Here is a 27,093-nt window from a genome sequence, read left to right as displayed (position 1 = left end):
AAAAATTTACTTTGTAACTTAATGTCTGCTTTTAAGGGGGATTCTATGTTTAGATTAAGTTTAAATGTTCACTTTTTAAGGTAGAGCAAATCACATCATTTTTAAACATACAAATGATATGATTGCTTATTTTTGTGTAAGTTAAATGACATCTATCTGTCAAAAAGTATATTTATAATTTCACTGAGAGTGACAGAATATTTTAATTAGGAAATGTCTGGGTTTTTTTTTGTTTTTTGTTTGTTTGTTTTGTTTTTGAGACAGAGTCTCGCTCTTATCACCCAGGCTAGAGTGCAGTGGCACAATCTTGGCACCCTGCAACCTCTGCCTCCCGGGTTCAAGCAATTCTCCTGCCTCAGCCTCCTGAGTAGCTGAGATTACAAGTGCCCACCACCACACCTGGCCAATTTTTGTATTTTTAGTAGAGATAGGGTTTCTCCATGTTGGTCAGGCTGGTCTCGAACTCCTGACCTCATGATCCGCCCACCTCAGTCTCCCAAAGTGTTGGGATTACAGGCGTGAGCCACTGCGCCTGGCCTGATTGTATTTTTTTAAGAACGGGAATAAACTATTATAACAATCTAGCTACTGGGTATCGTTTGGTAAAATAGTAATGATAATGACAAAGCTTTTTCTTAATCCAATTTTTTTAGACATACAAAAGAATGAATAACTCATGTAAATGTCCAGAAAGAAAAGAAATCTCAGACCACAGCTGACAAATGAAGCCATTTAGCCATAAATTTCAGAGAATATTTCTCATGTCAGTATATTCTTGTTGGTAATCTCAGCAGTTTTCTAAGGCTTTCCAAAGTATACTCATTTTAAGCCAATTTATGACAAAACTTCTCTCCAGAAAGCTCTTTTCAAAATCTTAGAGATATTTTCCTTCCTTTCATACATAAAGAAAGCATTCATATTAATATGCCATGAGAGGAAAAGCTCATTAAATAAGTAAAAATTAGAAGCAGTGTTGACATCACAAATGAAAGAACACAGCAATGCATGTGTTTTCATTTTAGCCAAGGACCATTACTTTTTACCAAACTATAGAAAATAATCTGAAATAATCTTTCAAGCCCAGAGTAAAGACTTCCATTTGTCCTCTAACATCAAAATTCATTTCATTAAGCAGCTTAACTCTTAGAAGTGAAAGTTCAGTCAAAAAATGATAATTTTTATCTTGACTCTTTAGTAACAAGTATATCTTGATACCACACACCTAAATCTGGCAGCAGTAGCTATCAAAGCTAGCATTTATTGAGCTTTAGCAAGAGCCATGTACTGTTCTGAAAGTTGTACATGTATTTTCTTCCTAATCGTTACAGCAGCCCCACACAGAAGGTCCTCTTATCATCATGTCATTTTACAGATGAAGAAAGCCATAAGAGGTTAAACAATTTGTTCTAGCAAGATGTCTATGAAGCTATTGAATGATTTTGAAGCCCTAATGATCTGGCACCATAGTCACCATCTGGACAACTCTTGCTATGCTCCCTCTGCAGGGATCACCACGCCTGTTTTCTTTTTTCCTTGAAGCTTAGTTTCATCTATTTATGCCCCAGCCTTAGCTGTAGATGTATTCTACCTTATAGACCTGATTTTATAATGAGAATTTATTTGGAGAAAATTTTTCAATATATGTGGTATGGTGCTGTTTCTCTTTACCATTTGAAATGAGCATAACAGGAAAAAGCAAGGTAGGAAGCTGGTTAAAATATTTACAGCTAACCAGATACGAAGTTGACCAATATTCCAGTTTACTTTATTCAGCTACTATATCTGTAACAACATATAGGATTAATTCACTCATGCTACAAGGATTTTGTCAGCATCTACTGTATGCTAGGCACCTGGAATAATGCCTGGCACTCATAGAACTTGCATTCTAGTGAGGTAGAAAGGTAATTTCGTAAAAACACAATAAATTACTGAATGAACAATTATGTTAAAAGATATTAAGTGCTACAAACAAAAGAAAAAAGGAGCAGGGTAAGAAAATGTTACATTATGGAAAGTAGGTCATAGTATTAAATAAGGTGGTCAGAGTAGACCTCATTGAAATCATATTTAGTCAAATAATTTAAAAATATAAATTTCTTAATGTTTCATATATAAAAAAACTCATTTTCTTTCTAATCCTTCTATACCTTAAAAGAAATATATAAGGGGATACATATTTGTACTTAAGACTTTTTATGAGAGCTTAAAAAATCCTGACAGCCAATATAGGACCAAATAAGTAAGTCTCCATGGTAGTCTTAACTACAATTATAACTCGATTAAGAGAAAGCCTGTGTTTCACTCTACATGCCATTTACCTAAATGCTGCTTTTCCTTCACTGAATGAACATGTATTGATTACCTACCATGTGCAGGCATTTTGATAGTCCTGAGGAGATTAATTCCCTGTGCCCTGGGGATTCATATTCTGCAGAGATTGTACAAATAAACAGGGAATTGCGATGCTATATAAGAGGGCTGACTGGAGTATTAGGGAACATGATGTGGGGCCAAGAGAAAGTGATATTTGGGATAAATCTCAAAAAATGAATGAAAGATAAAGATGTGGGGGTAGTGAAGAGCATTTGGTGAACGTGCAGAGGATGAAGAATTAAAAGTATATACTTTGCTCCTGGATCTGAGTATAGTCCTACATTAGAAATGATTAAAGATTCAATAGAACATGATAAATAGGGAGACTGCACAAATCATCAGACATCTATCAGGTGATGAATTTTAAAGAAACTTTTGCAAAGTTTTTTGACCAAGAAACATGTTTTTAGTGTAGCATCTTATGTGACAACATCTTAATACAGTAAAATGTTGGGGAAAAAACTATCCTAGATTATAAAAGTAAAAATAGTTTTTACTATTCATCCATATGTGTTATCAGATTGCATTGGGCCCATTAGTTTGTGTATGTCTTTAAATGGTATACAATGCCATGAGAAAATTGACTCTAAGTAGCTTAGTGTCCTGATAAGTGAGCAAGGTTATAAGGATGATTTGTTTTATAAAAGTCACGAAACCTATTCAATCTTTTGTTTCATATGGCTCAGCTGACACTATTCACTTCTATTTATTTGAGTCTTTCAAGTCTATTATTAAGGGTTTTGTATAGTACTTAGATAATACCTGCATAGTTACTTCTGCATAAATGTGATTTTTTAAAAAGTGGAGAATGGTTATCCTTCTAATAGTTACTCATGTTATTGCAGTATGTTGATGAATTAAACAAGAATGAGACACGTTAATGGATGTCAGACGTCCACAGAGTTTCATGAATGCTATGTAAATAGAAAAAAAATATTAATGGGCATCCTTGCAGACAGTTTATTCAATGAAAAGGTATATTGTTACCGTGTGTTCTAATTGGCTTCCCCTTGGAAGTATGGTTCAGGTAGAGTAATTCTATTTTTAGCAGATACAAAAGAAAATTGCTTGTGAAGTACTTTGAGATAATGAGAGTAATGGCAATATGTTGAAAAAAATCATTCCACTTTCAATGTTATAAAATAGCGAGGTAAACTAAAACTGGGTAAAATGTATAATAGTTATTCTGCCACGGCTAAGAAGTAATCTAACTAATATAAGTCTAATTTTAGGATTTAAAAGATAAATGCCACAATCTTCATTGACGTATGACTTTTATAAGCTGTTAAAACCTTATTATAGTATTTTAAAGGCAAAAATGGAAATGCTTTAAACGAACATCTCTTCTTTCTGTAGCTTTCCAAACTGATATTTCAAAATGATGCCTTTTCATACCTAACTCCATAAACATGTTTTCTCATAATTCAAAAAAATACAACAGAGAAGCAAAATATATTTAAGTCCAACTTTAGGCATTCCACACATAGAGATTGGAGGTTATTTTTATCCTTGTGGTTAATTCCATGTATAAGCCATTTACAAATACTACTGCTTCTTATATTTCCCCTTGCCAGTACTCCTTACTTTTCAAAGTTGACAAGGCAGATGTGATTCACAGTTCTACAGATTAATACACAACACTGTCATATCATCCCCCCAAATTAAACCTTGGGGTGTCTTCAGTCCCAAACTCTTCCCAGAGAAATTTTTGTTTTAGATCTTATAATTAATACACACAAGCACACATATACACTCTCACATGCACACACACACACATACACATATACATATATGTATATCATTTTCCCACATTAACATTAAAGAAAAACATTATTTCAATTAAATGGATGTCTAGTATCACCATTTTTTCTCCAATAGTAAGATAGATCTACATTAAGTAGCATGAAACTACCATGTAAATTCCATCATCAGTAGTGCAGACTGTCATATTTAGATTAGGAATATTGTTTTGCCATCTGATTAGGCAGATTTCTATAATTCAAAGAGTAACCTCAGAGTCATGTTCACAAATCTGGCTGACTAGGAGAAATGCAAATCAATTTATTTAAAAATCATACTAACATTTTAATAACATGTGGGCTTATGTAACCCACACATAATGCAGCAAGAAAATGTTAGTATATATTAAATTATAGAACATGTTTTCTGCTAGAGATGTTCTTATTCGAATGTAAGATTGAGTTATTTATTTCACAAGTTTTCCTACTGTTTCTTTTGTTCAGTAAGTTTCAGTAAAGGAAACAACTTTTTTCTTTTTAAATTTTTTTACTGAATTTTTAAAAATTAACAAGTTGTATGTATTCACCATGCACAACATGATGTTTTGAAGTATGCATAAATTGTGAAATGACTACATCTAGGTAACTAACATATGTTTGACCTCACATGGTTATCATTTTTTGTGGTGAGAACACTTTTATACATCTACTCTTTTAGCATTTTTCAAGAATATAACACATTATTAACTATATCACCTAGTTATAGAATAAAAGACTTGAGCTCATTCCTTCTAACTGAAATTTTGTATCCTTAACTAACATCTCCTCAACTCCCACGCCAAACATGTCAGGCCTGGTAACCACCATCCTACTCTCCACTTCTGTGATATCAACTTTCTAAAATTACACATGAGGGAGGTAATGTGGTATTTACATGTCCATGTTTATGGTAGCATTATTCACAATATCCAATATATGGAATAAACCTGTATCTATCAATGGATGAATGAAAATGTGGTATGTGTAGACAATGGGATACTCTTCAGCTATAAAAAGAAAAGATTTTGAAATGCTGTTACTTGTGACAACATGGATAAATTCAGAGGACATTATGTTAAAGATGAAATTTTTAAAAGGAGTTACCGAAAACAAACTTAGTGAAAAGGGTATTTTTATTTAGTACTGTAGCAATCAGTACTAGCCCAAACCTTAGGCATATCATTCATTTTCCTGAGCCTAATTTTCTTCATCTTTAATGTAGAAGGCCTGAGAAGTAGTCCTTCTTCAGAAGAGTCTCTTGGGGTAGGATTAGAGGCAGGCCCAAGAGTAAGAGTGGTTGCCAAACGGGCAGCTTCCAGCCCTTAGTTAACTGGCTGAAATTTGCCTCAGTGGGTGCACTTTCAATTTTTACCTGTTTTCTATACTAGGTCTATATATTTAGCATTGTTTAAAGAAACAGTTCATAATATAATATTCTCCCACACATCTTGCTGTTTATGTCAACAATGCAAGGTCTTGGCCACTTTTTATCCTGGCCATTTCTCAAGCATGTGTTTGCAACAGGCAGCCTCAAGAGCTGACATACTATCTCCCTTTGGGACAAAATCGAGCTCGCTTACTGCTGCTACGAAAGTGGTGGGTTCTACAAGCTGAATGTTCTTCACCTGTGACTCAAACTCACTGTATGTACAGCATAACTCTAAGCCCATATTGCATCACCCCCATGGGAGTCAGGGACAAAGGGAAACAGATGCAAATATGCTGATGCTCAGGCTACCTGATGTGCTGAGAGTAATAAAGGTCTTTTTCTTTGCCCCAGGAGTCTCATGTCTACAGTTGGATTCTCTGAAACAATAACAGGTTAACTTATTAGTGAAGTTGGGTAAAGTCAAATCCCAGGACAGATAATAACCTATTACTAGGCTATTATTGTCAAGGTTTACATGGATATTTAATGTTTAATATTAGAACTAGTCTAATAAAAATAGTAAGGTTCTGACACTGAACAACATATAACAGTACAAACTAAAGAATCTAGGAACATAAACTGTGTTTTAGTAGAAATTTATTACATAATAAAGGTGGCACTACAAATCAGAGTACAAAGGATAAATTACTTGGTAAATAATTTGGTGACAAGCAGCTATGCATTTCGAATACATAAAATTAGACCTTTCAGCTCGCACTATAACAAAACAAAAGATTTATAGAGTTTTAATTTGAAAAAATAAAACTACAGATGCTTAGGGGAAAATGTGTAAGGTTATTTTTATTACATAAATGTGAAAAATACCTTATTTATCAAACAGGTAATCACAGGAATGCAGAGCAAAATGGCCAGAAAGAACCCTCCGGCGATCATCTCCACGCAGGAACACCAAATAGAACTACTATACGTACAAGAAAGCATCCTCATAACAGCCAAAAATCAAGTGAGCAATAATAGTACCTGATTTTAATATAATATTAAGGAAAGAGGCACAGAAAAGGGTAGAAAGGACAGTCTTGAATTGCTGACAACACCCCCCCGACCCCATCCCCCAGCAGTGAGCATAGAGAGAGAATTTCTACCCTTGGAAGAGGGAGGGAGAGCAAAGTGATTGTAGGACCCTGCATTGGAACTCAGTGCTTCCCTGTCACAGCAGAACACAACAGAGGGCAGAATTTGGCTGGCATACAAGAAGGAAGCATTTCAAGCAGCCCCAGCCAGAGGGGAATCCTCCACTCCAGCAGTAGAAACTTGAGTTCTTACTAACCCCACTACCAGTGGACTAAAGTGCTCTAGGGTCCTGAATAAATTTGAAAGGCAGTCTAAGCCACAGAGATTGAAGCTGGGCTCAAGTACTACAAGGACTGGTGGCGTGCTAGGCTCGGAAGAGTGGAGCTGGGGTGCATTCTAGCCAATGAGACACCATCTGGGGGAAACATGGGAATGTTTATATCACCTCTTTCCCAACTCTAAGCAGTATAGCTCGGGGAGTGACTCTTTCCCCTTGCAAAAAGGAGAGGGAAATATAAAAAAAAATTTTATCTTGCAACTTGAGTACCAGCTCAGCCACAGTAAAATAAAGCACTAAGCAGAGCCCTGAAGCCCCTGATCCCAGGTCCTAACTCCTGGATGGCATTTCTGGACCCATTCTGGGAACCTGCTGCCTACTGGCAGGATTCACTACTTGCCAAATAAGGAGCTCCTAAGACTTGAATAAACGTCAGTGGTAGCCAGGCAATAGTAGCCATAGCCCTGGGGTGAAATCTAGTGCTGTGCTGGTTTCAGATGTGACCCAGTGCAATCCTAGCTGTGGTGGTTATGGGAGTGCTTGTGTCATCCCTCCCTTAACTCCATGCAGCCCAGCACAGAGAGAGAGGCTCCTTTTGTTTGGGTGAAAGTGAGGGAAGAGAACAAGAGACTCTGACTGGTATTGTAAGAAATTCTCCTGGATATTACTGAAGTCCACCAAGACAGTACCTCTCACAGTCTCCAAGAGTCACAGTATTGCTGTGCTTGGGGTGATCTCTAGTGCAGATAAAAATGCAGTGACCAAAGACTTCAATCAAAACCCAACTCATTTCCTTTTTGAATACCTGGAAAGCATTCTCAAGAAGGAAGGGTACAAATAAGCCCAGACTGCAAAGATTAGAATAAATACTGAATTCCTCGATGCCCAGACATCAATGAACATCCACAAACATAAAAAACATCCAGGAAAAAAATGACCTCACTAAATGAACTAAATATGGCAACAGTGACTAATCCTGGAGCAACAGAGATATGCAACCTTTCAGATGGAGAATTCAAAATAGCTGTTTTGAGGAAGCTTCACAAAATTCAAGATAACACAGAGAAGATACCCAGAATCCTATCAGAAAAAAAAACAACAAATATTGAAGTAATTTAAAAAATCAAACAGAAATTGTGTAACTGAAAAATTCAATTGACAAACTGAAAAATGCATCAGTTTCAACAGCAGAACTGACCAAGCAGAAGAAAGATTTCGTGAGCATGAGGACAGGCTATATGAAAATACAGTTACAGGAGAAAAAAAATATTTCTAATAAAGCATGCCTACAAGATGTAGAAAATAGTCTCAACAGGGAAAATCTAAGAGTTATTGACTTTAAAGTGGTGATAAGAGATGATCAGAGTAGAAAGTTTATTCAGGGAGGCCAGGCATGGTGGTTCATGCCTGTAATCCCAGCGCTTTCGGAGGCCAAGGTGGCAGATCTCTTGAAGTCAGGAGTTCGAGACCAGCCTGGCCAACACAGCAAATCCTAATCTCTACTAAAAATACAAAAAGTAGCCAGGTGTGATGGCACGCACCTGTAATTCCAGCTACTCAAGAGGCTGAGGCACAAGAATTGCTTGAACCTGGGAGGCAGAGGTTGCAGTGAGTCAAGATCATGTCACTGCACTCCAGCTTGGGTGTTGGAGTGAGACTCTGCCTCAGGAAAAAAAAAAAAAAAAAAAAAAAGTTTATTCAAGGAAATAATAGAGAATAGTCCAAACCTAAAGAAAGTTACCAATATTCAAGTACAAGCAGGTCATAGAGCACCAGCAGATTTAACCCAAATAAGACTACCTCAAGACATTTAAAAATCAAATTTCTAAAATTAAAAGATACACAAAAGATCCAAAAAACAGCAAGAAAAAAGAAGAAAATAACATAAACATGAGCTCCAATACATCTGGCAGCAGACTTTTTAGTAGAAACCTTAAAGGCCAGGAGAGAGTAGCATGACATATTTAAAGCACTGAGAAAACTTTTATTGTAGAATATTATATCCAGCAAAAATGACCTTCAAACATGAAGGAGAAATGAAGATTCCCAGACAAGCAAAAGCTGAGGGATTTCATCCATACCAGACCTGTGTTACAAGAAATCCTAAAAGGAGTTCATCAGTCTGAAAGAAAAGAATGTTAACAAGCAATAAGAAATTGTCTGAAGGCACAAAACTTGCTAGTAACAATGATAACAAAAATATATACAGAATATTGTAACACTGTAATTGTGGTATGTAAACTACTTATAACTTGAGTAGAAAAATAAACTTAACAAAAATAACTATAAAAACTTTTGTATCCCAGCACTTTGGGAGGCCGAGGTGGGCAGATCATGAGGTCAGGAGATTGAGACCACCCTGGCTAACAAGGTGAAACCCATCTCTACTAAAAATACAAAAAAAAAAAAAAAAAAACTTTTGTAAAGATACACAGTATAAAAAGATATAAATAGAAACAATAAGTTAAAAACTGGGGACGGAGTGGAAGAAGTTGAGGCACAGAGTTTTTATTAGTTTTCCATTTGCTTGTTTGTTGTTGCTACTGCAACCAGAGTTGTCAAAAATTTAAAATAATCGGTAATAGAAGGTTATTTGTAAGTCTCATGGTAACCTCAAATCAAAAACCAATAACAGATAAACAAAAAATAAAAGCAAGAAATTAAAACATACCACCAGAAAAAATCACTTTTACACCTAAGAAGACAGAAAAGAAAGAAAACCAAAAAACAATTAGAAAACAAATTTTAAAATAACAGTAATAAATCCTTATTTATAAATTATAACACTGAATGTAAATGGACTGAACTCTCCAATCAAAGACAGAGTGGCTGAATGGATTAAAAAGCAAGACCCAACAAAATTCTGCCTATAAGAAACTCACTTCACCTATAAAGACACACACAGACTGAAAATAAATGGATGGAAAAAGATATTTCATGCAAATGAAAACAAAAAAAAGCATGGATTGCTTTACTTAGACAAATGTTATAGATTTCAAGGAGAAAAGTATGAAAAGAATTAAAGAAGGTAATAATATAATGATAAAGGATTCAATTAAGCGAGAGGCTATAGCCCTGACACCAAAACCAAAGACACAACAACAAAATAAAACTATAGCCTAATATCTCAGATAAACATTTATGCAAAAATCCCCAACAAAATACTAGTAAACCAAATTCCAACAACACATTAAAAAAATCATCCATCATGACCAAGTGAGATTTATCCCAAGAATGCAAGGATGGTTCAACATACACTAGTCAATTAATGTGATACATCATATCAACAGAAAGAAAGACAAAACCATATGATCCTTTTAACTGATACTGAAAAAAGCATTTGATAAAATTCAAGATACCTCACGACAAAAACCATCGCAAAACTGGGGATAGAAGGAACACACCACAATACAATAAAAGCCATATAGAACAGACCCACAGCTGATGTACTGAATGAAAAAAATTAAAATCCTTTCCTCTAATATCTATAATAAGACAAGGATGCACTCTTCCCTTCTTTCTTTCTTTCTTTTCTTTTCTTTTTTTTTTTTTATGGTGTTTTGCTCTATTGCCCAGGCAGGAGTGCAGTGGTGCAATCTCGGTTCACTGCAACCTCTGACTCCCAGGTTCAAGTGATTCTCCAGCCTCAGCCTCCCAAGTACCTGGGATTACAGACGTCCACCACCATGGCCAGCTAATTTTTGTATTTTTAGTAGAGAGAGTGTTTCACCATGTTGGCTAGGTTGGTCTCGAACTCCTGACCTCAGGTGATCCACCCACCTGGGCCTCCCAAAGTGCTGGGATTACAGTCGTGAGCCACTGCGCCTGGCCTAGGATGCCCACTTTCACCACTGTTATTCAACATAGTACTGGAAGTCCTAGCTATAGCAATTAGACAAAAGAAAGAAAGGAAGGGCATACACATTGGAAGAAAAGAAGTCTAATTATCCATGTCTTTAAATAATATAATCTTACATTTTGAAAAACTTAAAGATTCCACCAGAAAAACAATTAGAATTGACGAACAATGTCAGTAAATTTGTAGAATACAAAATCAAAATACAAAAACCAGTAGCATTTCTATATGCCAACAGCGAACAACCTCACAAAATAAGAAAGTAACTTTTTTTTACAATTGCTACAAATTAAATACTTAGACATAAACTTAACCAAGGAAGTGAAAGTTCTCTACAATAACTATAAAACATTGATGCAAGAAATTGGAAAGGACACAAAAAAGGAAAGATAGTTCATGTTTATGGATTAGAAGAATTAATATTGTTAAAATGTCCATACGACCCAAAGCAATCTACAGATACAATGCAATGTCTACCAAATACTAGTAACTTTCTTCACAGAAATAGAAAAAAAAATTATATAGAACCACAAAAGACCAAGAATAGCCAAAGCCATCCTGAGCAAAAGGAATAAAACTGGAAGAATCACACTACCTGACTTTAAATTACACTACAGTGCTGTAGTAACCAAAACAGCATGGCACTGGCATAAAAGTAGACCCATGGACCAATGGAACAGAATAAAGGACTCAGAAATAAGTTCACACATCTACAGTGTACTCATTTTCAACAAAGATGCCAAGAAACATACCTTGGGGAAAGTGTATTCTCTTCAATAAATGGTCCTGGGAAAATTGCATATCCAAATGCAGTAGAAGGAAACTAGATCCCTGTTTCTCACCATATGCAAAAATGAAATAAAATTGATTAAAGAATTAAATCTAAGATCTGAAACTATGAATCTACCAGAAGAAAGCATTAGGGAAACTCTCCAGAACATTGGTCTGGGCAAAGATTTCTTGAGCAATACCTCAAAAGCACAGGCAACAAAAGCAAAAGTTGAAAAATGGGATCATATCAAGTTAAAAAACTTCTTCACAGCAAAGGAAAGAACAAAGTGAAGGGACAACCCATATAATGGGAGAAAATTTTGCAAACTATCTATCTGACAAGGGATTAATTTCCAGAATATACACGGAGCTCAAACAACTCCACAGAAAAAAATCTAAAATCTGTTAAGAAATAGGCAAAAGGGTCAGGCGCAGTGGCTCACGCCTGTGATCCCAGCACTTTTGGAGTCCGAGGCCAGTGGATCACCTGAGGTCAGGAGTTTGAGATCAGTCTGCCCAACATGGTGAAACCCTGTCTCTACTAAAAATACAAGAGAGAAACTCTGTCTCAAAAAAAAAAAAAAAAAAAAAAAAGGCAAAAGGTCTGAATAAGCATCTCTCCAAAGAAAACATACAAATGGGCCAGGCACAGTGGCTCACGCCTGTAATCTCAGTACTTCAGTACTTTGGGAGGTGGGCAGATCACGAGGTCGGGAAATTGAGACCATCCTGGCTAACACGGTGAAACCCTGTCTCTACTAAATATACAAAAAAAAAAAATTAGCTGGGTGCAGTGGCGGGCGCCTGTAGTCCCAGCTACTCGAAAGGCTGAGGCAGGAGAATGGCGTGAACCAGAAACGCGGAGCTTGCAGTGAGCCGGAAACGCAGAGCTTGCAGTGAGCCGGAAACGCAGAGCTTGCAGTGAGCCGAGATAGCGCCACTGCACTCTGAGCTTGCAGTGAGCCGAGATAGCACCACTGCATTCCAGCCTGGGCGAAAGAGCGAGACTCCGTCTCAAAAAAAAAAAAAAAAAGAGAAAGTAAACATACAAATGTCCAACAGGCGTATGAAAACCTGCTCAACATCATTAGTTATCAGAGAAATGCAAGTCAAAACTACAATACATTCTCTCGCTCCATTTAGAATGGCTTTTATCCAAAAGACAGGCAAAAATAAATGTAGGTGAGGATCTGGAGAAAGGTGAGCCCCCACACATTGTTGATGGCAATGTTAAGTTCGTACAGCCACTATGGAGAATAGTATGGAAGTTTCTTAAAAAGCTAAATGTAGAACTACTATATGATCCAGCAATACCACTGCTACGTATACATCCAAAAGAAAGGGAATATGTATATAAAAGACATATATGCTCTCCCTCTCCCTCTCCGTCGTCTCTGTCTCCCACTTTCCACGGTCTCCCCCTCTCCCTCATCTCCATCTCCCGCTTTCCAGGGTCTCCCTATGTTGCCAAGGCTGGACTGTACTGCCGCGATCTCGGCTCACTGCAACCTCCCTGCCTGATTCTCCTGCCTCAGCCTGCCAAGTGCCTGGGATTGCAGGCGCACGCCGCCACGCCTGACTGGTTTTTGTATTTTTTGGTGGAGACGGGGTTTCGCCGTGTTGGCCGGGCTGGTCTCCAGCTCCTGACCTCGAGTGATCTGCCCGCCTCGGCCTCCCAAGGTGCCGGGATTGCAGACGGAGTCTCGCTTACTCAGTGCTCAATGTTGCCCAGGCTGGAGTGCAGTGGCGTGATCTCGGCTTGCTACAACCTCCACCTCCCAGCCACCTGCCTTGGCCTCCCAAAGTGCTGAGATTGCAGCCTCTGCCCGGCTGCCACCCCATCTAGGAAGTGAGGAGCGTCTCTGCCTGGCCACCCATCGTCTGGGATGTGAGGAGCCCCTCTGCCCGGCCGCCCAGTCTGGGAAGTAAGGAGCGCCTCTTCCCGGCCACCACCCTGTCTAGGAAGTGAGGAGCGTCTCTGCCCGGCCGCCCATCGTCTGGGATGTGAGGAGCGCCTCTGCCCGGCCGCCCCGTCTGGGAGGTGAAGAGCGCCTCCACCCGACCGCCACCCCGTCTGGGAAGTGAGGAGCGCCTGCGCCTGGCTGCGCCCCGTCTGGGAACTGAGGAGCGCCTCTGCCCGGCCGCCCCCCCGCCCCATCTGAGAAGTGGGGAGCCCCTCCGCTCGGCCACCGCCCCATCTGGGAGGTGGGGGGGTGCCCCCGCCCAGCAGCCTCCCCGTCTGGGAGGTGGGGGGCACCCCTGCCCGGCAGCCACCCCGTCTGGGAGGTGGGGGGGCCGCTCTGCCCGGCAGCCACCTCTGGGAAGTGAGGAGCCCCTCTGCCCGGCCGCCACCCCATCTGGGAGGTGTACCCAACAGCTCATTGAGAACGGGCCATGATGACGATGGTGGTTTTGTCGAATAGAAAAGGGGGAAATGTGGGGAAAAGAAAGATCAGACTGTTACTGTGTCTGTGTAGAAAGAACTAGACATAGGAGACTCCATTTTGTTCTGTACTAAGAAAAATTCTGCCTTGGGATGCTGTTAATCTATAACCTTACCCCCAACCCCCTGCTCTCTGAAACATGTGCTGTGTCAACTCAGGGTTAAATGGATTAAGGGCGGTGCAAGATGTGCTTTGTTAAACAGATGCTTGAAGGCAGCATGCTCCTTAAGAGTCATCACCACTCCCTAATCTCAAGTACCCAGGGACACAAAAACTGCGGAAGGCCGCAGGGTCCTCTGCCTAGGAAAACCAGAGACCTTTGTTCACATGTTTATCTGCTGACCTTCTCTCCACTATTGTCCTATGACCCTGCCAAATCCCCCTCTCCGAGAAACACCCAAGAATGATCAATAAATACTAAAAAAATTTAAAAAATAAATAAAAGACATATATGCACTCCCATATTTACTGCAGCACTATTCACAATAGCCAAGATTTGGAATCAACCTAAATGTCCATCAACAGATGAATGGAAAAAGAAAATGTGGTACATATATAGCATGGAATATTATCCATCTATAAAAAAAGAATGAAATTCTGTCACTTGCAACAACATGGATAGAACTGGAAGACATTAAGCAAAATAAGCCAGTCACAGAAAGACAAATTTCATATATTCTCACTCATATGTGGGAACTAAAAATTAAAACAATTGAACTCATGGCGATAGACAGTAGAATGATGGTTACCACAGGATGGGAAGGGTAGTGGGTGGAGCAGGGCCATGGGGATAGTTAATGAATACAAAAATACAGATAGAATGAATCAGATTTAGTATCTGATAGCAAAACAGGGTGACTACAGTCAACTATAATTAATTATATATTTTAAAATAACTAAAAGAGTGACATTGGAATGTTCCTAACACAAATAAATGAGAAATGCTTGAGCTGACAGACAACCCAGTTATCCTGATGTGATTATTATATATTGTATTTCCATATCAAAATATCACATGTACCCCATAAATACATACATGTACTATGTACTCATAAAATTAAAAATGTAAAAGTAAGTAATCATAAAGAAAAATTAAAATACTTGATTGCATAAAAATAAAAAAATTCATATAAGAATGAATCTCATAAAGAAATTTAAAAATGAGTGACAGATAAGGGAAAATCATTTCCAGATAGATAAATTGATAAAGACTTAAATTATCTAAAACATAATATACAGACACTCCCTCCCCCAAAATCACCAACAGGTATAAAATGGAAATTTTTAAGAGGAGAAATATAACTGATTAATAAACTCGTGATGTTGATAAAAACTTATATGACGTTTACCCTCAAAATAGGCAGGGAAAGTTAAATTTATGCAACAATGCAATATAATTTCTGGCTCATGAAATTGATAAATATTATATACTAGTTAATGTAGGAAAAAAAGATACTTATACATTGTTGGCAGGACTATAATTATTATCAATATTTAACAAAGTAATATGGAAGTTTCCATGAAATTTTAAAACCCATTTACCTTAATACATCCATTTCAATGAATTTATATACTTAAAAATACAATGTAAATTATATGTAAAAACATTTTACTACGGCTTTGTTTATAAAGTAACAAGAGCTAGAAACACTCCCAATTTGTTAGTTTTCAAGAGGAGAATGTCTGTAAGTACTGTGAGATATTGTACATCTATTTACCTTATAAATACAATACCTTAAAAATACAATGAGGTAAGTCGGTGAGTGTTCACTTGAGAATGACTAATGTATAATGTTTAGTGAAAAAAAAATCAATGAAAATATGTGTAAGTTCACATATTTGTTTCAAAATAAATAATTTTCAAAAACATAACTATCCCAATAAAGTTTTTAAAAATGTCAAATCCTTCCACATGTCACTATGTGTATATGACCATTATAAAAACAAGCAAAAATCATTAGAAGGTATGTTTAAATAGATAAGATATCACTTTCAGGGGTGCAGAGGGAAGAGGAACCCATTCATTTTCCTTCAGATATTTCACTACTCTGTGGATTGTAATAAGAAAGAATACTACTTTTGGAATTAAAATTATTGAAATAGAATTTTAAAAGTAAAATGAATGACCATCAAAAAATGAAAGGAAGAAAATACTGGACATGGTGATATATTCAATTTGTAATATTCTGCATTTCTCAGTCTTCTGGTAGCAATTACTTCAACAGCTGAACATTTCCCCTAAAGCCACAGATATAGTATAAACAGACCCAAGAGTTCTGAAAAGAACAGAGGAATCATTTGGAACCAGAGAGGTCAGTAGAAAATATAGGATGTTCTGACCTAAAGTTTGATAAAGCCACAGTATGCTAGTAGGTAATGTGGATGTTGCTTACTAATGATTAGCAGGACCTAAGTACTTTGATCATTAGGCCACACCAGGCATCAGCAGTGTATCTCTTGACAATGAGAGCCTTGAGATCTATCTTCTCTGTAGACCATATAAAAAATAATCACACAAATATGCTATGCTACACTGTATGCATATGCAATATCAAAGTTAAAAGATAAAAAGGTAATAGTAACAACAATATTTGAGGAACAAAAGCCTTACCCAATATTAATTGCACTTGAATGAATTCAGAAGGAGCCAAAGGAAGTCTTACATCTTTTATACATTTTAGAAATATCAATTACTATCCAAAAGAGACAACAATCAAACCATCGAGACAGGGATAAAGCCCAAGACTGGGGATGTAAAACGAAATGGCTTGTGCAAAAGATAAGGTGGGAGCTTGTAACCAGAAAAAATGAACAAGTCATAATATAAGAACAATACTAACCCAATATTCTAAAATGTCATTTCTATATATAATCAACAAAAATTATTTTTGCAATATTTAACTTTTCTCATACTAAGTTTTTGAAATCAAATTTGTATTTTACACTTCAAGCACATCCTAATTTGAGTTAGCCACAGCATTCATCAGCACACGTGACCAGTGACTATTATTTCAGGTCATCTCCAGAAAAACAGTAGCATACATGCAAACTTCATTAGACTATTAATTGATACAACCACTGTGGAAAACAAAGTTAGAATGTGCATAACCTATGGCCCAATAATTCAATTTCTGAGAATGTAACAAAAAAAAAGACTATACAGAAAAGATAGAAGCAAAGACTTGACCACCACGACCAATGAAACACTGAGATAGTTATCATTTTCATGCAGTAAAGTCTTTGCATGCATTGGAAAGAATATAACAGTATTTCTTGCAACTGGAACAACTATGTTTTATACACTCATACTCACTAGAAAGGCAGATAAATCATTTGAACATTGAACCATATACTTTCACCTAGGAATGGTGGCCAGGTGGTAGACTTAGCTGGAAAAAACAAATGCACAATGATTCCAGCTTCTATGCTTCTCTGAACCCCTGAATCTGCTTCATTCTTCTAAATTCAACCATGTAACACAGCCATCATTATTCCAAGGGCCCCAGATGTTACCTGGATGTTATGCATATATTTACAAATTTGTTGGTATTAAAATCCTAGCAATTACCAACTGATGCAACTTTAAGAGAGCACTGAACAAGTGGCATTATTATCTAGTGCCTTAGGTTTTCTAAACAATATAGTAAAGAGACCACTGGCTTAACCTCTGAACTATACCTTTGTGGCTTGATAGCTACACCTCTCAGATACTCACTCTCCTAATCTCTAAAATACAATAAAATCTATCCCACAGGGTTGTGGTGAGAAAAGTGCTTGGAACAATTGCCTCACATAGGCCAAGTCAAAATAGCTGCCCTATTATAATTTTTTTAAGCAGTAATTGATATCAATTTACCTTTCAAACATCGCACAGTTTTTTTTTTCTGGATCATAATTAAAATCATCTATTTATGTTTAATATCTAAAATAAAAACACATGGTAATCAAAAATATAAGGCAAAGGAACAATATTACAGCACTTTTAGGCTTCCAAATTAAATATTATTTTAGATATTATTCAAGTTTGGAAGGCTATAGTGAGAAAGAAATCACATATACTAGTGGTGGCAGTGTTGACTGCTATCACATTTCCAAAGAGAATTTGTTATTCCAAGGTCCTCATCCCTTGATGTAGCATCCCTAGTACAAGTTTTCCTTGGGAAATAGTTAAAAATACTAACATTTTTGTCCAGAAAATTCATTAAAAATGACAACAGCCTAAATCCTGAATATAAGAAAAATGTGTATAACAAAAACATACATCCATAGAATTAGGTAATAATTATTTAAAATGTTACTTTGGGTGTTTAATTATATGGAGAAATGTTGTATGTTTACTGAGATACAGAACTACTATGCAGAGTAGAACACTAAGTATGTAAAAATGCATAGAAAAATGGGAACTAAGAAGAAAATTACTTTTGGTTTAAATTTATTTAAACAAAAATACAGCTTTATTTTTAATTACTCATTGAATATTTTAACTAAATATTGCTCAATAAAAAGTACATCAAATTTATTTTAAAAATTATTGACTTAAATTTATTTCCTAATTTTTTTTTTTTTACTGGCCAGCTTATAAACTTTTTTATACTGACTTTAAAATTGCTATCAGGTGTATTCTTTGCCATGGGTGCCAGAAATTTTTAATTAATGTAGATGTCCATTATGTTTTTGTTGTTGTTGTTGTTGTTGTTATTATTATTTGAGACGAAGTCTCCCATTATTATTATTTGAGACGAAGTCTCTCTGTGTTGTCCAGGCTGGAGTGTAGTAGGGAAAACCTAGTTCACTGCAACCTCTGTCTCCCAGGTTTAAGCAATTCTCCTTCCTTAGCTTCCTGAGTAGCTAGGACTACAGGCATGAACCACCATGCCGGCTTTCTCATATTTCTAGTAGAGACAGGATTTTGCTGTGTTGGCCAGGCTGGTCTCAAACTCCTGACCTCAAGTGATCTGCCCACTTCAGCCTCCCAAAGTGCTGGCATTACAGACATGAGCCACTGTGCTGACCAGTCTCCATTATGTAATTCTTTTGAAACTAATTAACGGTAGAATTCTTTTATCCTTATTGATTTCTTCTTATTGATAATTCTTTTAGCCTTTAATTTCTTTTGTGTGTGTGTATGTAAATGCTTTTGAGTACTGAATATATATGCTTTTTAATGTATTAAGTAATGGCCATTAAAGTAAAAGGAAGATATGTGTTTGCAAACTAAAAAATGCAGGATATCTCCACTAGGCCATTTTTGAGTATTTAATGGAAAATGTGGAAGCCACCCAGGCAGACAGAGTAAAGATCTCAAAAAATCTCAGTTACATCACTGGGTCTTATCTTAAAAGACTCATTTGTTGCATAGTGACAAATATCTCCTAGCAATTCCTACATTATTTAGGCCATGCACAATCATCTTGCTAAGGAAGCAAAATTATGACTCCAGGACTTCTTGAAACATGAGGAAACATATTTACTTTTAAATATTATTTTCATAGTAAAAAAGTTAGCTTAGAAAAGGGTGCTATCAACAATAAAATAAATATCCATTATGAGTAATTCTGACTCATTTTGAATTTGATTACCAGAATGACAAAAAATTCACTAGGTAAACTGATTGCCAACTTAAGCTGTTTTTCTCAGTATGCTTCCAAATTCTGTAAGACTAGCTTTTTAAGAAAGCTCAACTGCCATTTTTAAAACTCTTTCCAATACAAGGTATTTTCTCACTTGGCAGAAATTAAAGCCTAAAAGAATTGTCTCTTGCTGTCAGAGGTTAAGGGATTATATTGCCATTTATACAAACTGGGCATCAATCAGTTAAACAGTAAGGCTTAGGTTGAGGTCTGGCTGCACCCCAGGGCCTGCAGGTAGCCGTTGGCACTCCTCAGGTACAGTAGGAGGTGTTATGTATGAGACAGGAAACAACCTTAGCGACAGGTGTGTTTGATTAATGAGGGAGAAAGAGGGAAACCATCTACAGCTTCCCAACCAATGACAAAATATGACGAGCTCTTCTCACAACCAGAGAAACAGAATAGCCAAAGGGAGAGGGCGCCAGGGTGGCACCAGCAGGAAAAATGTTCTGTCTCACAGCAACCAGTATAGGAGAAGCAGAAGCTTGTATTAGAGAGTTGGACATACTTCATAAGAAAATAAATGAAATTACTGAATCTTTTCTTGAGGGAATACCATTTATTTGGACTTCAGGCATAAAATCTGAGTATTTTCAGAATGTCCCCTCTGAGACTGGCATGGAAGTACAGTACTAACCAGCCAAGCAGAAAATATTAGGTCACAAGAAACATATTACAAGCAGAATAAGGAAAACATAGACACACAACAAAGATCTAGGAGGAGACGCTTTCCTAACTCCTAACTGAGAGAAATGAAGAAAGATTTATTAGTAGGAACACTGACATTGTACCATGAATTACACCTGTTAATAGTATTTACAGTTTGCTGGATACATATACATCTATACATAAGGGTATATGTATATATGTTTATATATGTATATGTGTACAAAGGTATATATATGCATATATACACACATATGCAAACACATGCCATTCTTTTCAGCTAACTCCTTTTGCCATTTTTCCAAAGTCCTACGGAGTAATGATAGGGACTACCTGAACATGTAATAACTCAGCTAACCTTTATTCATTCCCCTGATGCCAAGTGAACTTTACTTAGAAACCAGAGGTCACCAAGATCTTATAATAACTGAAAACTTCATGTACATTAGCATAGTCAAGGTAAGGCAGGAATACTAGTTGCTTTTGTTAGATCTTCTTCCCTTCTGAAACCTAATCTTCCAAATTCAAAGAAACTGCCACAGAGCAAAATAATTTGAACAATGACTGATTATCTAATACGATCACTCACATTTGAAGTATGACCTCATCTAACCTGTCTAAATACTTGAGACAATTTAGATTTTCAAACTATTCAAAGTACTGAAATTCCACACGTCCTTTGTAATTCTCTGCTTCATTCAAGAAATCTCCTTTCCAAATTACCACTTTCAAAATATAATTTGCCAACACACAGAAAATCAAAGACTTCCCTGAAAGGTGTATTGTCTTTCTACCCAAGGAACTCTCATTAGACTTCCAAATATTGACAGAATTCTAATAATTACTATAATTCAGATGCACACATACATATGTATGTATGCATATCCATACACATATATGTAAAATTTTAAGTTATAGTGCTCAACTCACACTACACACCCATTTTTAAGTGTGTAAAAATATACTTTAAATGCAAAAAGTAGAGTTTTGTTTTTAGAAATGTAGTTTGCTTCATAACTTCATTGTGTTGATACTATAAGGATCCTCCTTACAAGGTACAATTTGGTTTAATATACAAAATAAATACAATTGTATTGGGGAAAAATTTTCTCTCATGAATTGACAACCAAAAACTGCTCTTCTAAAAGTGTTTTTTTAAGGTTTGTTTTTGGTTTTACTTTTACATTGAATCCAAAACACTGTAACTAATAATGACAGTTGTTACCACTCATGAAGTCCTAAGAGAAACCAAAATTTATGTCCCTTTAAGATGACTCTTAGTTAAAATTATTCATCACAGCTAAAGAGGAAAAAAAATCTGCTTAAACTTGTAGCAACAACATTTTCATACAGTGTTAATTAGATCAAAGCAAACAAATGTCTTTTTAAAGTAAAATGAAATTTTTCTATGGTTTATTTTTTTAAAAAATATTTAACTCAAGAACACCACCAAAAACAAACAAACTCTAAAGCTTATTTTATATAAATGCTAAAGTCTATTCAATTTTTTCATCATAATGATAACAAAATCAAGGACATTGGAGTGAAATTATTCTTAAGTATTTTTGGTTTGTATGAAACCTTGGAACAATTATTCAGATTAATTCCCAGACTGTTTATTAAAACATTGTTGTTACTTATTTAAGACAGCAGTAATTGTTTAACCCTCTAGTCTCCCATGATTTAAATATTCTAATAGCCCTAACATGCTATTAATGTTAATAAATTCATTCTTTTATAACTATATTAGAAATTCGTCATCTGCTTTTTAGTCATTTACATTGCAGAAAAAGTATTCTTATCATCCCTTTAAAAAAACCCTTCATGTTAGTTATAGAAATTCATATATCTTTCTTTCTTTCCACAGCTCCTGGTAAAGTGCCATATCATACAGATGCCCAATAATATTTCAAACAGAATTATAAAAAGCCTAGATATAATATATTTGAACCACTATTTTCTACTAGGCAAAATTTTTAACTTACACAAAGTTCTTAACAGTTTTTAACTGTTCTTAACATAGTAGATTTTGTGGTGTTTATGCATATTCAACCAAACAAACTTCTTTTATTAATGTATTACAGAGACTGGAAGGATTAGAGATGGGAATAAAATACTAAAACCTTTTATCTGGAGTTTACATGTGAAAATATTAAAACCTTTTATCTGGAGTTTACACGTGAAAATAGTCCTCAAAAGCTATTATTTTTTCTTTATTTCATGAATGATTGGCTCATTGTTATATTAATTTAAAATTAAGATGTTCATTTAACTTAGCTTATTTCATCTTCTTACTTGTGGAACATTAACCCAGGAAAGTACAAATAACATGAACTCTTAGTAAGAAGGTAAGCTGGTAATAAGTAATTGAAACTTCTAAGATTATCAATTTATTTTCTTCACTACAAATGTATTTTTTGCTCAGATATTTGGCCACCCAAATGTTTCAAAATAAACCCATAGACTCACCTCCATATGTAATATATATATATATAACTTACCTCAGTCAAATGTGGTGTAGGGTTAAATCCACAGAGATTACACACTTGATTCTTGCATTCAGTGCATGTATTGAAGTTAGGAGGATCCTTAGAACCTATGTTGAGTTCAGTTTTGCAGAGAGGACAGGTTGATTCTGGTTTGGGAGATTTCTCCAGTTTTGTGGGAAGGACAGCCTTTTGAGGCTCAGCTGTTAAAGATTTGCTATCCTTAATAGGTGGTGGCTTTTTTTCTGTTTCTGTTCTTTTTACTGTTGGAGCTTGTTCAGCTTTGGGCTCTAATTTTTCAGCTGCTGGGGCTTTTGTTTCCTTTTTCACAGGTATACTTTTTGCAGGTGCTGGTGGTGCTTGACCTGTGGATTTGGGTGGACCTTGTGAAGTAGGTGGCTGTGAAGGGGCAGGGGCTTGTTTCATTGGGGCCCCTGGTCCACTTTGTGAATGAGGTCCAGGTTGGCCTGCAGTGGAAATTAAATTTGATGCCTGGCTGAAGATTGATGCTCCAAACCCAAAGAGTTTCCCAGTCACGGTCTCTTGAGGAGTTGTAGGCTGTGATTTGGGGGCATCAGTAATACTTCCCAGATTCAGACTGAAACGTCTTGACTGCTCCTGAGGCTTTGGGGACTGTTGAGGTGTGGGGACAGTTTGGCCAGCGGTAGGTCGTGGGCCAGGGGGTGTTGGTGACCCTTTTGGCATTGGCTTGGCATCTGGTTTAGGACTCATTTTGGTTTGTGCTTTCTTGGGTTCTTCCTTCTTTTGTACAGGGTCAACTTGTTTTTGACCTTTGCTCTCTGAACTGGGACCAGGATGTGAAATAATTTTTGAATCTGATGCAGGTCGAGGTATGGCTTTAGAATCAAATGGGGTGACTTTTTCCCCTGTTGGTGGAAAACTCTGTGAGGGTTTGGCAGAGTCTGTTTTTAGAGGAGGGGTTGTTTTCTCTTCAGCTTGTGACTGTACTTTGGAGCTTGGAATATCAGGTTTTGTTGTTGCTGATGATGAAGATACAAGGTCTGTGGTTGGCTTTACCATCTTGGGTTGCTTTGGTTTATCATCAGCAACAGGGGCCTTGTCCTGCTCAGATGGGACAGAAGGTTCTTTGGGAGGGGCTGGCTTGGACGAAGAATCTGCCTCAGGGGGCTGCTTGGCCTTGGCTGAAGGAGAGCCATGAAGGGTTGGTTGTTTCACTAGTGGTGGTGGCTTTTTAGGCTCAGGTGCCTTGGAGAGATCCTGTTTTGGTGCAGCATCCTTCTTTGGGGAAGTCTGCTGCGGCTGTGGGGATGATTTGCTCACTGCTGATGTAGTGGTAACAGGTGCAGTCTTCAGTTTGGGCTGGGGTGATGATGGAACTGGAGCCAGATCCCCGCCTAGAGCTCTTTTCATTTGACAGTTCAAACAGAGCCACTCTTTTACCTACAAATAATATAAAACAATGGTCACCAAGACAATACTGTAAAAACACAAAAATGTTTTCAAAACATGCATACTGCCATTTGAAACTATGTCTCTCATCATTCAAAGCAGAAAATATAGAGAAAATTATTTTAATAAGTTGATATTAAAATAATTAATCGCCAGGCATGGTGGCTCACGTCTGTAATCCCAACACATTGGGAGGCTGAGGTGAGTGGATCACGAGGTCAGAAGTTTGAGACAAGCCTGACCAACATGGTGAAACCCCATCTCTACTTAAAATACAAAAATTAGCTGGGCATGGTGGTGTACACCTGTAATCCCAGCTACTCAGGAGGCTGAGGCAAAAAAAATCACTTGAATCCAGGAGGCTGAGGTTGCAGTGAGCCGAGATCGCGCCATTGCACTCCAACCTGGGTGACAAAGTGAGACTCCGTCTCAAAAAAAAAAAAAAATTATATATATATGTCTCCTCAGGGACTAAAGTACTCTATATTTTAAGGAATATATAAAGTAAAAATCAAAATATAGTTTCGTGTTTCTTCTAATGGTAATTCTGTTATTCTTTGCCTTTGATTTACTTAAATTTTGATTATCCCCAGAAATAGAAAACCATGTATAATTTAAGAAAAAGCAAGTTTTATGTGTTTTTTTAACAAGCTTTCACAAAACTTGTTTTTTCTTAGATTATACATGGTTTTCTGTTTCTGGGAATAAAACATGTTAGATATCATAAATCAGTTATGAGAGTTATTTTCTCTATTGATGGCTCATAATCAATTTTAAGATATACAGCCCAGAGTAGGATTGCTAAATTATGAACACATTGCTAATTTTTAAAATTAACAAAGCATTACTCCCCCCTCCCAGGTGACATTCAAATATTTTAAAATACAAATTGTTAACAATGCTGAATTAGAAATAGGATATTCTCTATTAACAAAGTAAATAAAAAATAATAGCACTCCCTCAAATGATCACAAATAGCATGATTTAACAGAGAAAACATGGTTTCCTTAGAAATTTTATGAAGATACTTGAAAAAGCAATGAGTAAGTAACGTACATATTTGACTGGTGATATATACATGTACATGTATGCATGTGAATGACAGAGATTTGTATATATATGAGATATACATATATATACACAATATGCAAATGCTTTTTTGCATTGCATCTATTGTGAAAAGATGTTGTGTTTGATACATTTTAGAAGATAATTTAAAAGTACCTATGTTTAACATTTACCTTTTTTATTATTCTAAAATAATGTTTCCTTATAATAGATTATGTTAAATATTACCAAAATAATTTAGAATATATAATTATGCCATGATCCAACGTTCTCCACCCAAGGTAACCAATGTAAATAATTTGGCACTGAAATTCTTTGTACAGAATGCTACACAATGAAAAAATATATATAAATAGAAGGAGCACAGGCATCAGACAAATTTCCCACAGTACAAAATTGCAAAGTGTTCAGCTGGCAAACAGTACATTTTCTATTTTCAAACAATTTCTTTTTGAAAAACAAATTGAATTAATCATTCCTAAACATTTTAAAACTTCTTTGAAATTATTTAAACTCATGTACCAGTATCACAAGGCTTATTTTGCACTCTCATGGAAAGTAAACTTATGTTTGGAGAAGGTTAAATGAGATTTTCAGTTTGAACTGAAACGTTATACTTCTGTTTTAAAAACTGAATCACAAAGTAAAATTATGATATTGTTAAAAATGGGTGGTTGGTACATGGATAGTCATTCATTCATTCATTCATTCATTCATTCATTCATTTAGAGATGGAGTCTCACTCTGTCGCCCAGGCTGGAGTGCAGTGGTGCGATCTCGGCTTACTGCAAGCTCTGCGTCCCAGGTTCACGCCATTCCCCTGCCTCAGCCTCCCGGGTAGCTGGGACTATAGGCGCCCGCCACCACGCCCGGCTGATTTTTGGTATTTTTTAGTAGAGACAGGTTTTCACCGTGTTAGCCAGGATGGTCTCCATCTCCTGACCTCGTGATCTGCCCACCTCAGCCTCCCAAAGTGCTGGGATTACACAGGCATGAGCCACCACGCCCGGCCATGGATATTCATTATATTTGTTTTCAATATGGGTATTATACACCTCTGTACTCACTATATTGTCTTAACCTTTCTATATGTTTGAAGCATTTCACAAAATAAATAACTCTTTATACATATAAATATTTGAAGTCCTAAAACAATCAAACAATTGCTACTTCTGCAAGTACCATGACAAAAGGCAGGCAAAAATGTAAGAAAATTTTCACTCCATTTTCCTTAATGGAAGGAAATACGTCTATAAATATGCATCTACCCACTCACTCATATCCCCTATTATCAATGTCAACTCTGCTGTTCTACTATGTGTTTTTCTCATTAATTTTCTTCCATAGTCTCACATGATCACCTCATAATCATGCAGCCAGACAAAAGAAGAAAAATAGAATTAAAGGCATAATTCTTACATGTATAGTCACTGACTTTTTTCTATAAAATACCTATTACGTGCAAGATCTGTATCCACATTAACTAGTTTAAATTATAAATTTAGTAATTTATAATTACTAAAATGAAAATTAGTAATTTTCATTACCATTAATTGCTTTTATTCTTTTTAACAAGCGTCATAACCAAAGTAATTTCAAAATAAAAAATACTTATTATTTTATGCAAATATTTATTGAGCACCTTCTACAAGGCAAATACCACTGAATAAAAGAAGCAAAAATCATGCCGGGCGCTGTGGCTCAGGCCTGTAATCCCAGCACTTTGGAAGGCCAACATGGGCAGATCTCCTGAGGTTAGGAGTTCGAGACCAGCCTGGCCAACATGGTGAAACATTGTCTCTATTAGAAATACAAAAATTAGCCAGGTGTAGTGGTGCATGCCTGCAGT

General features: G+C 36.4%; 1 protein-coding gene across 6 annotated transcripts in view; it reads right to left on the bottom strand.

The window, feature by feature from the left end:
- PCLO (piccolo presynaptic cytomatrix protein) overlaps positions 1 to 27,093 on the bottom strand; it is a 403,311-nt gene that overhangs the window by 351,721 nt on the left and 24,497 nt on the right. For all 6 annotated transcript variants that reach the window (XM_055347826.2, XM_019031537.4, XM_055347822.2 and 3 more), the window contains exon 3: positions 22,761 to 24,167. In XM_055347826.2, coding sequence (XP_055203801.1) covers positions 22,761 to 24,167 — 1,407 coding nt within the window. The remainder of the gene's footprint in view (positions 1 to 22,760; positions 24,168 to 27,093) is intronic.

The sequence above is a fragment of the Gorilla gorilla genome, chromosome 6 (assembly GCF_029281585.2).
Source record: "Gorilla gorilla gorilla isolate KB3781 chromosome 6, NHGRI_mGorGor1-v2.1_pri, whole genome shotgun sequence".
NCBI lineage: Eukaryota > Metazoa > Chordata > Mammalia > Primates > Hominidae > Gorilla > Gorilla gorilla.
The sequence above is the reverse complement of the archived record's forward strand: the minus strand, read 5'-3'. Positions and strand labels throughout refer to the sequence as shown.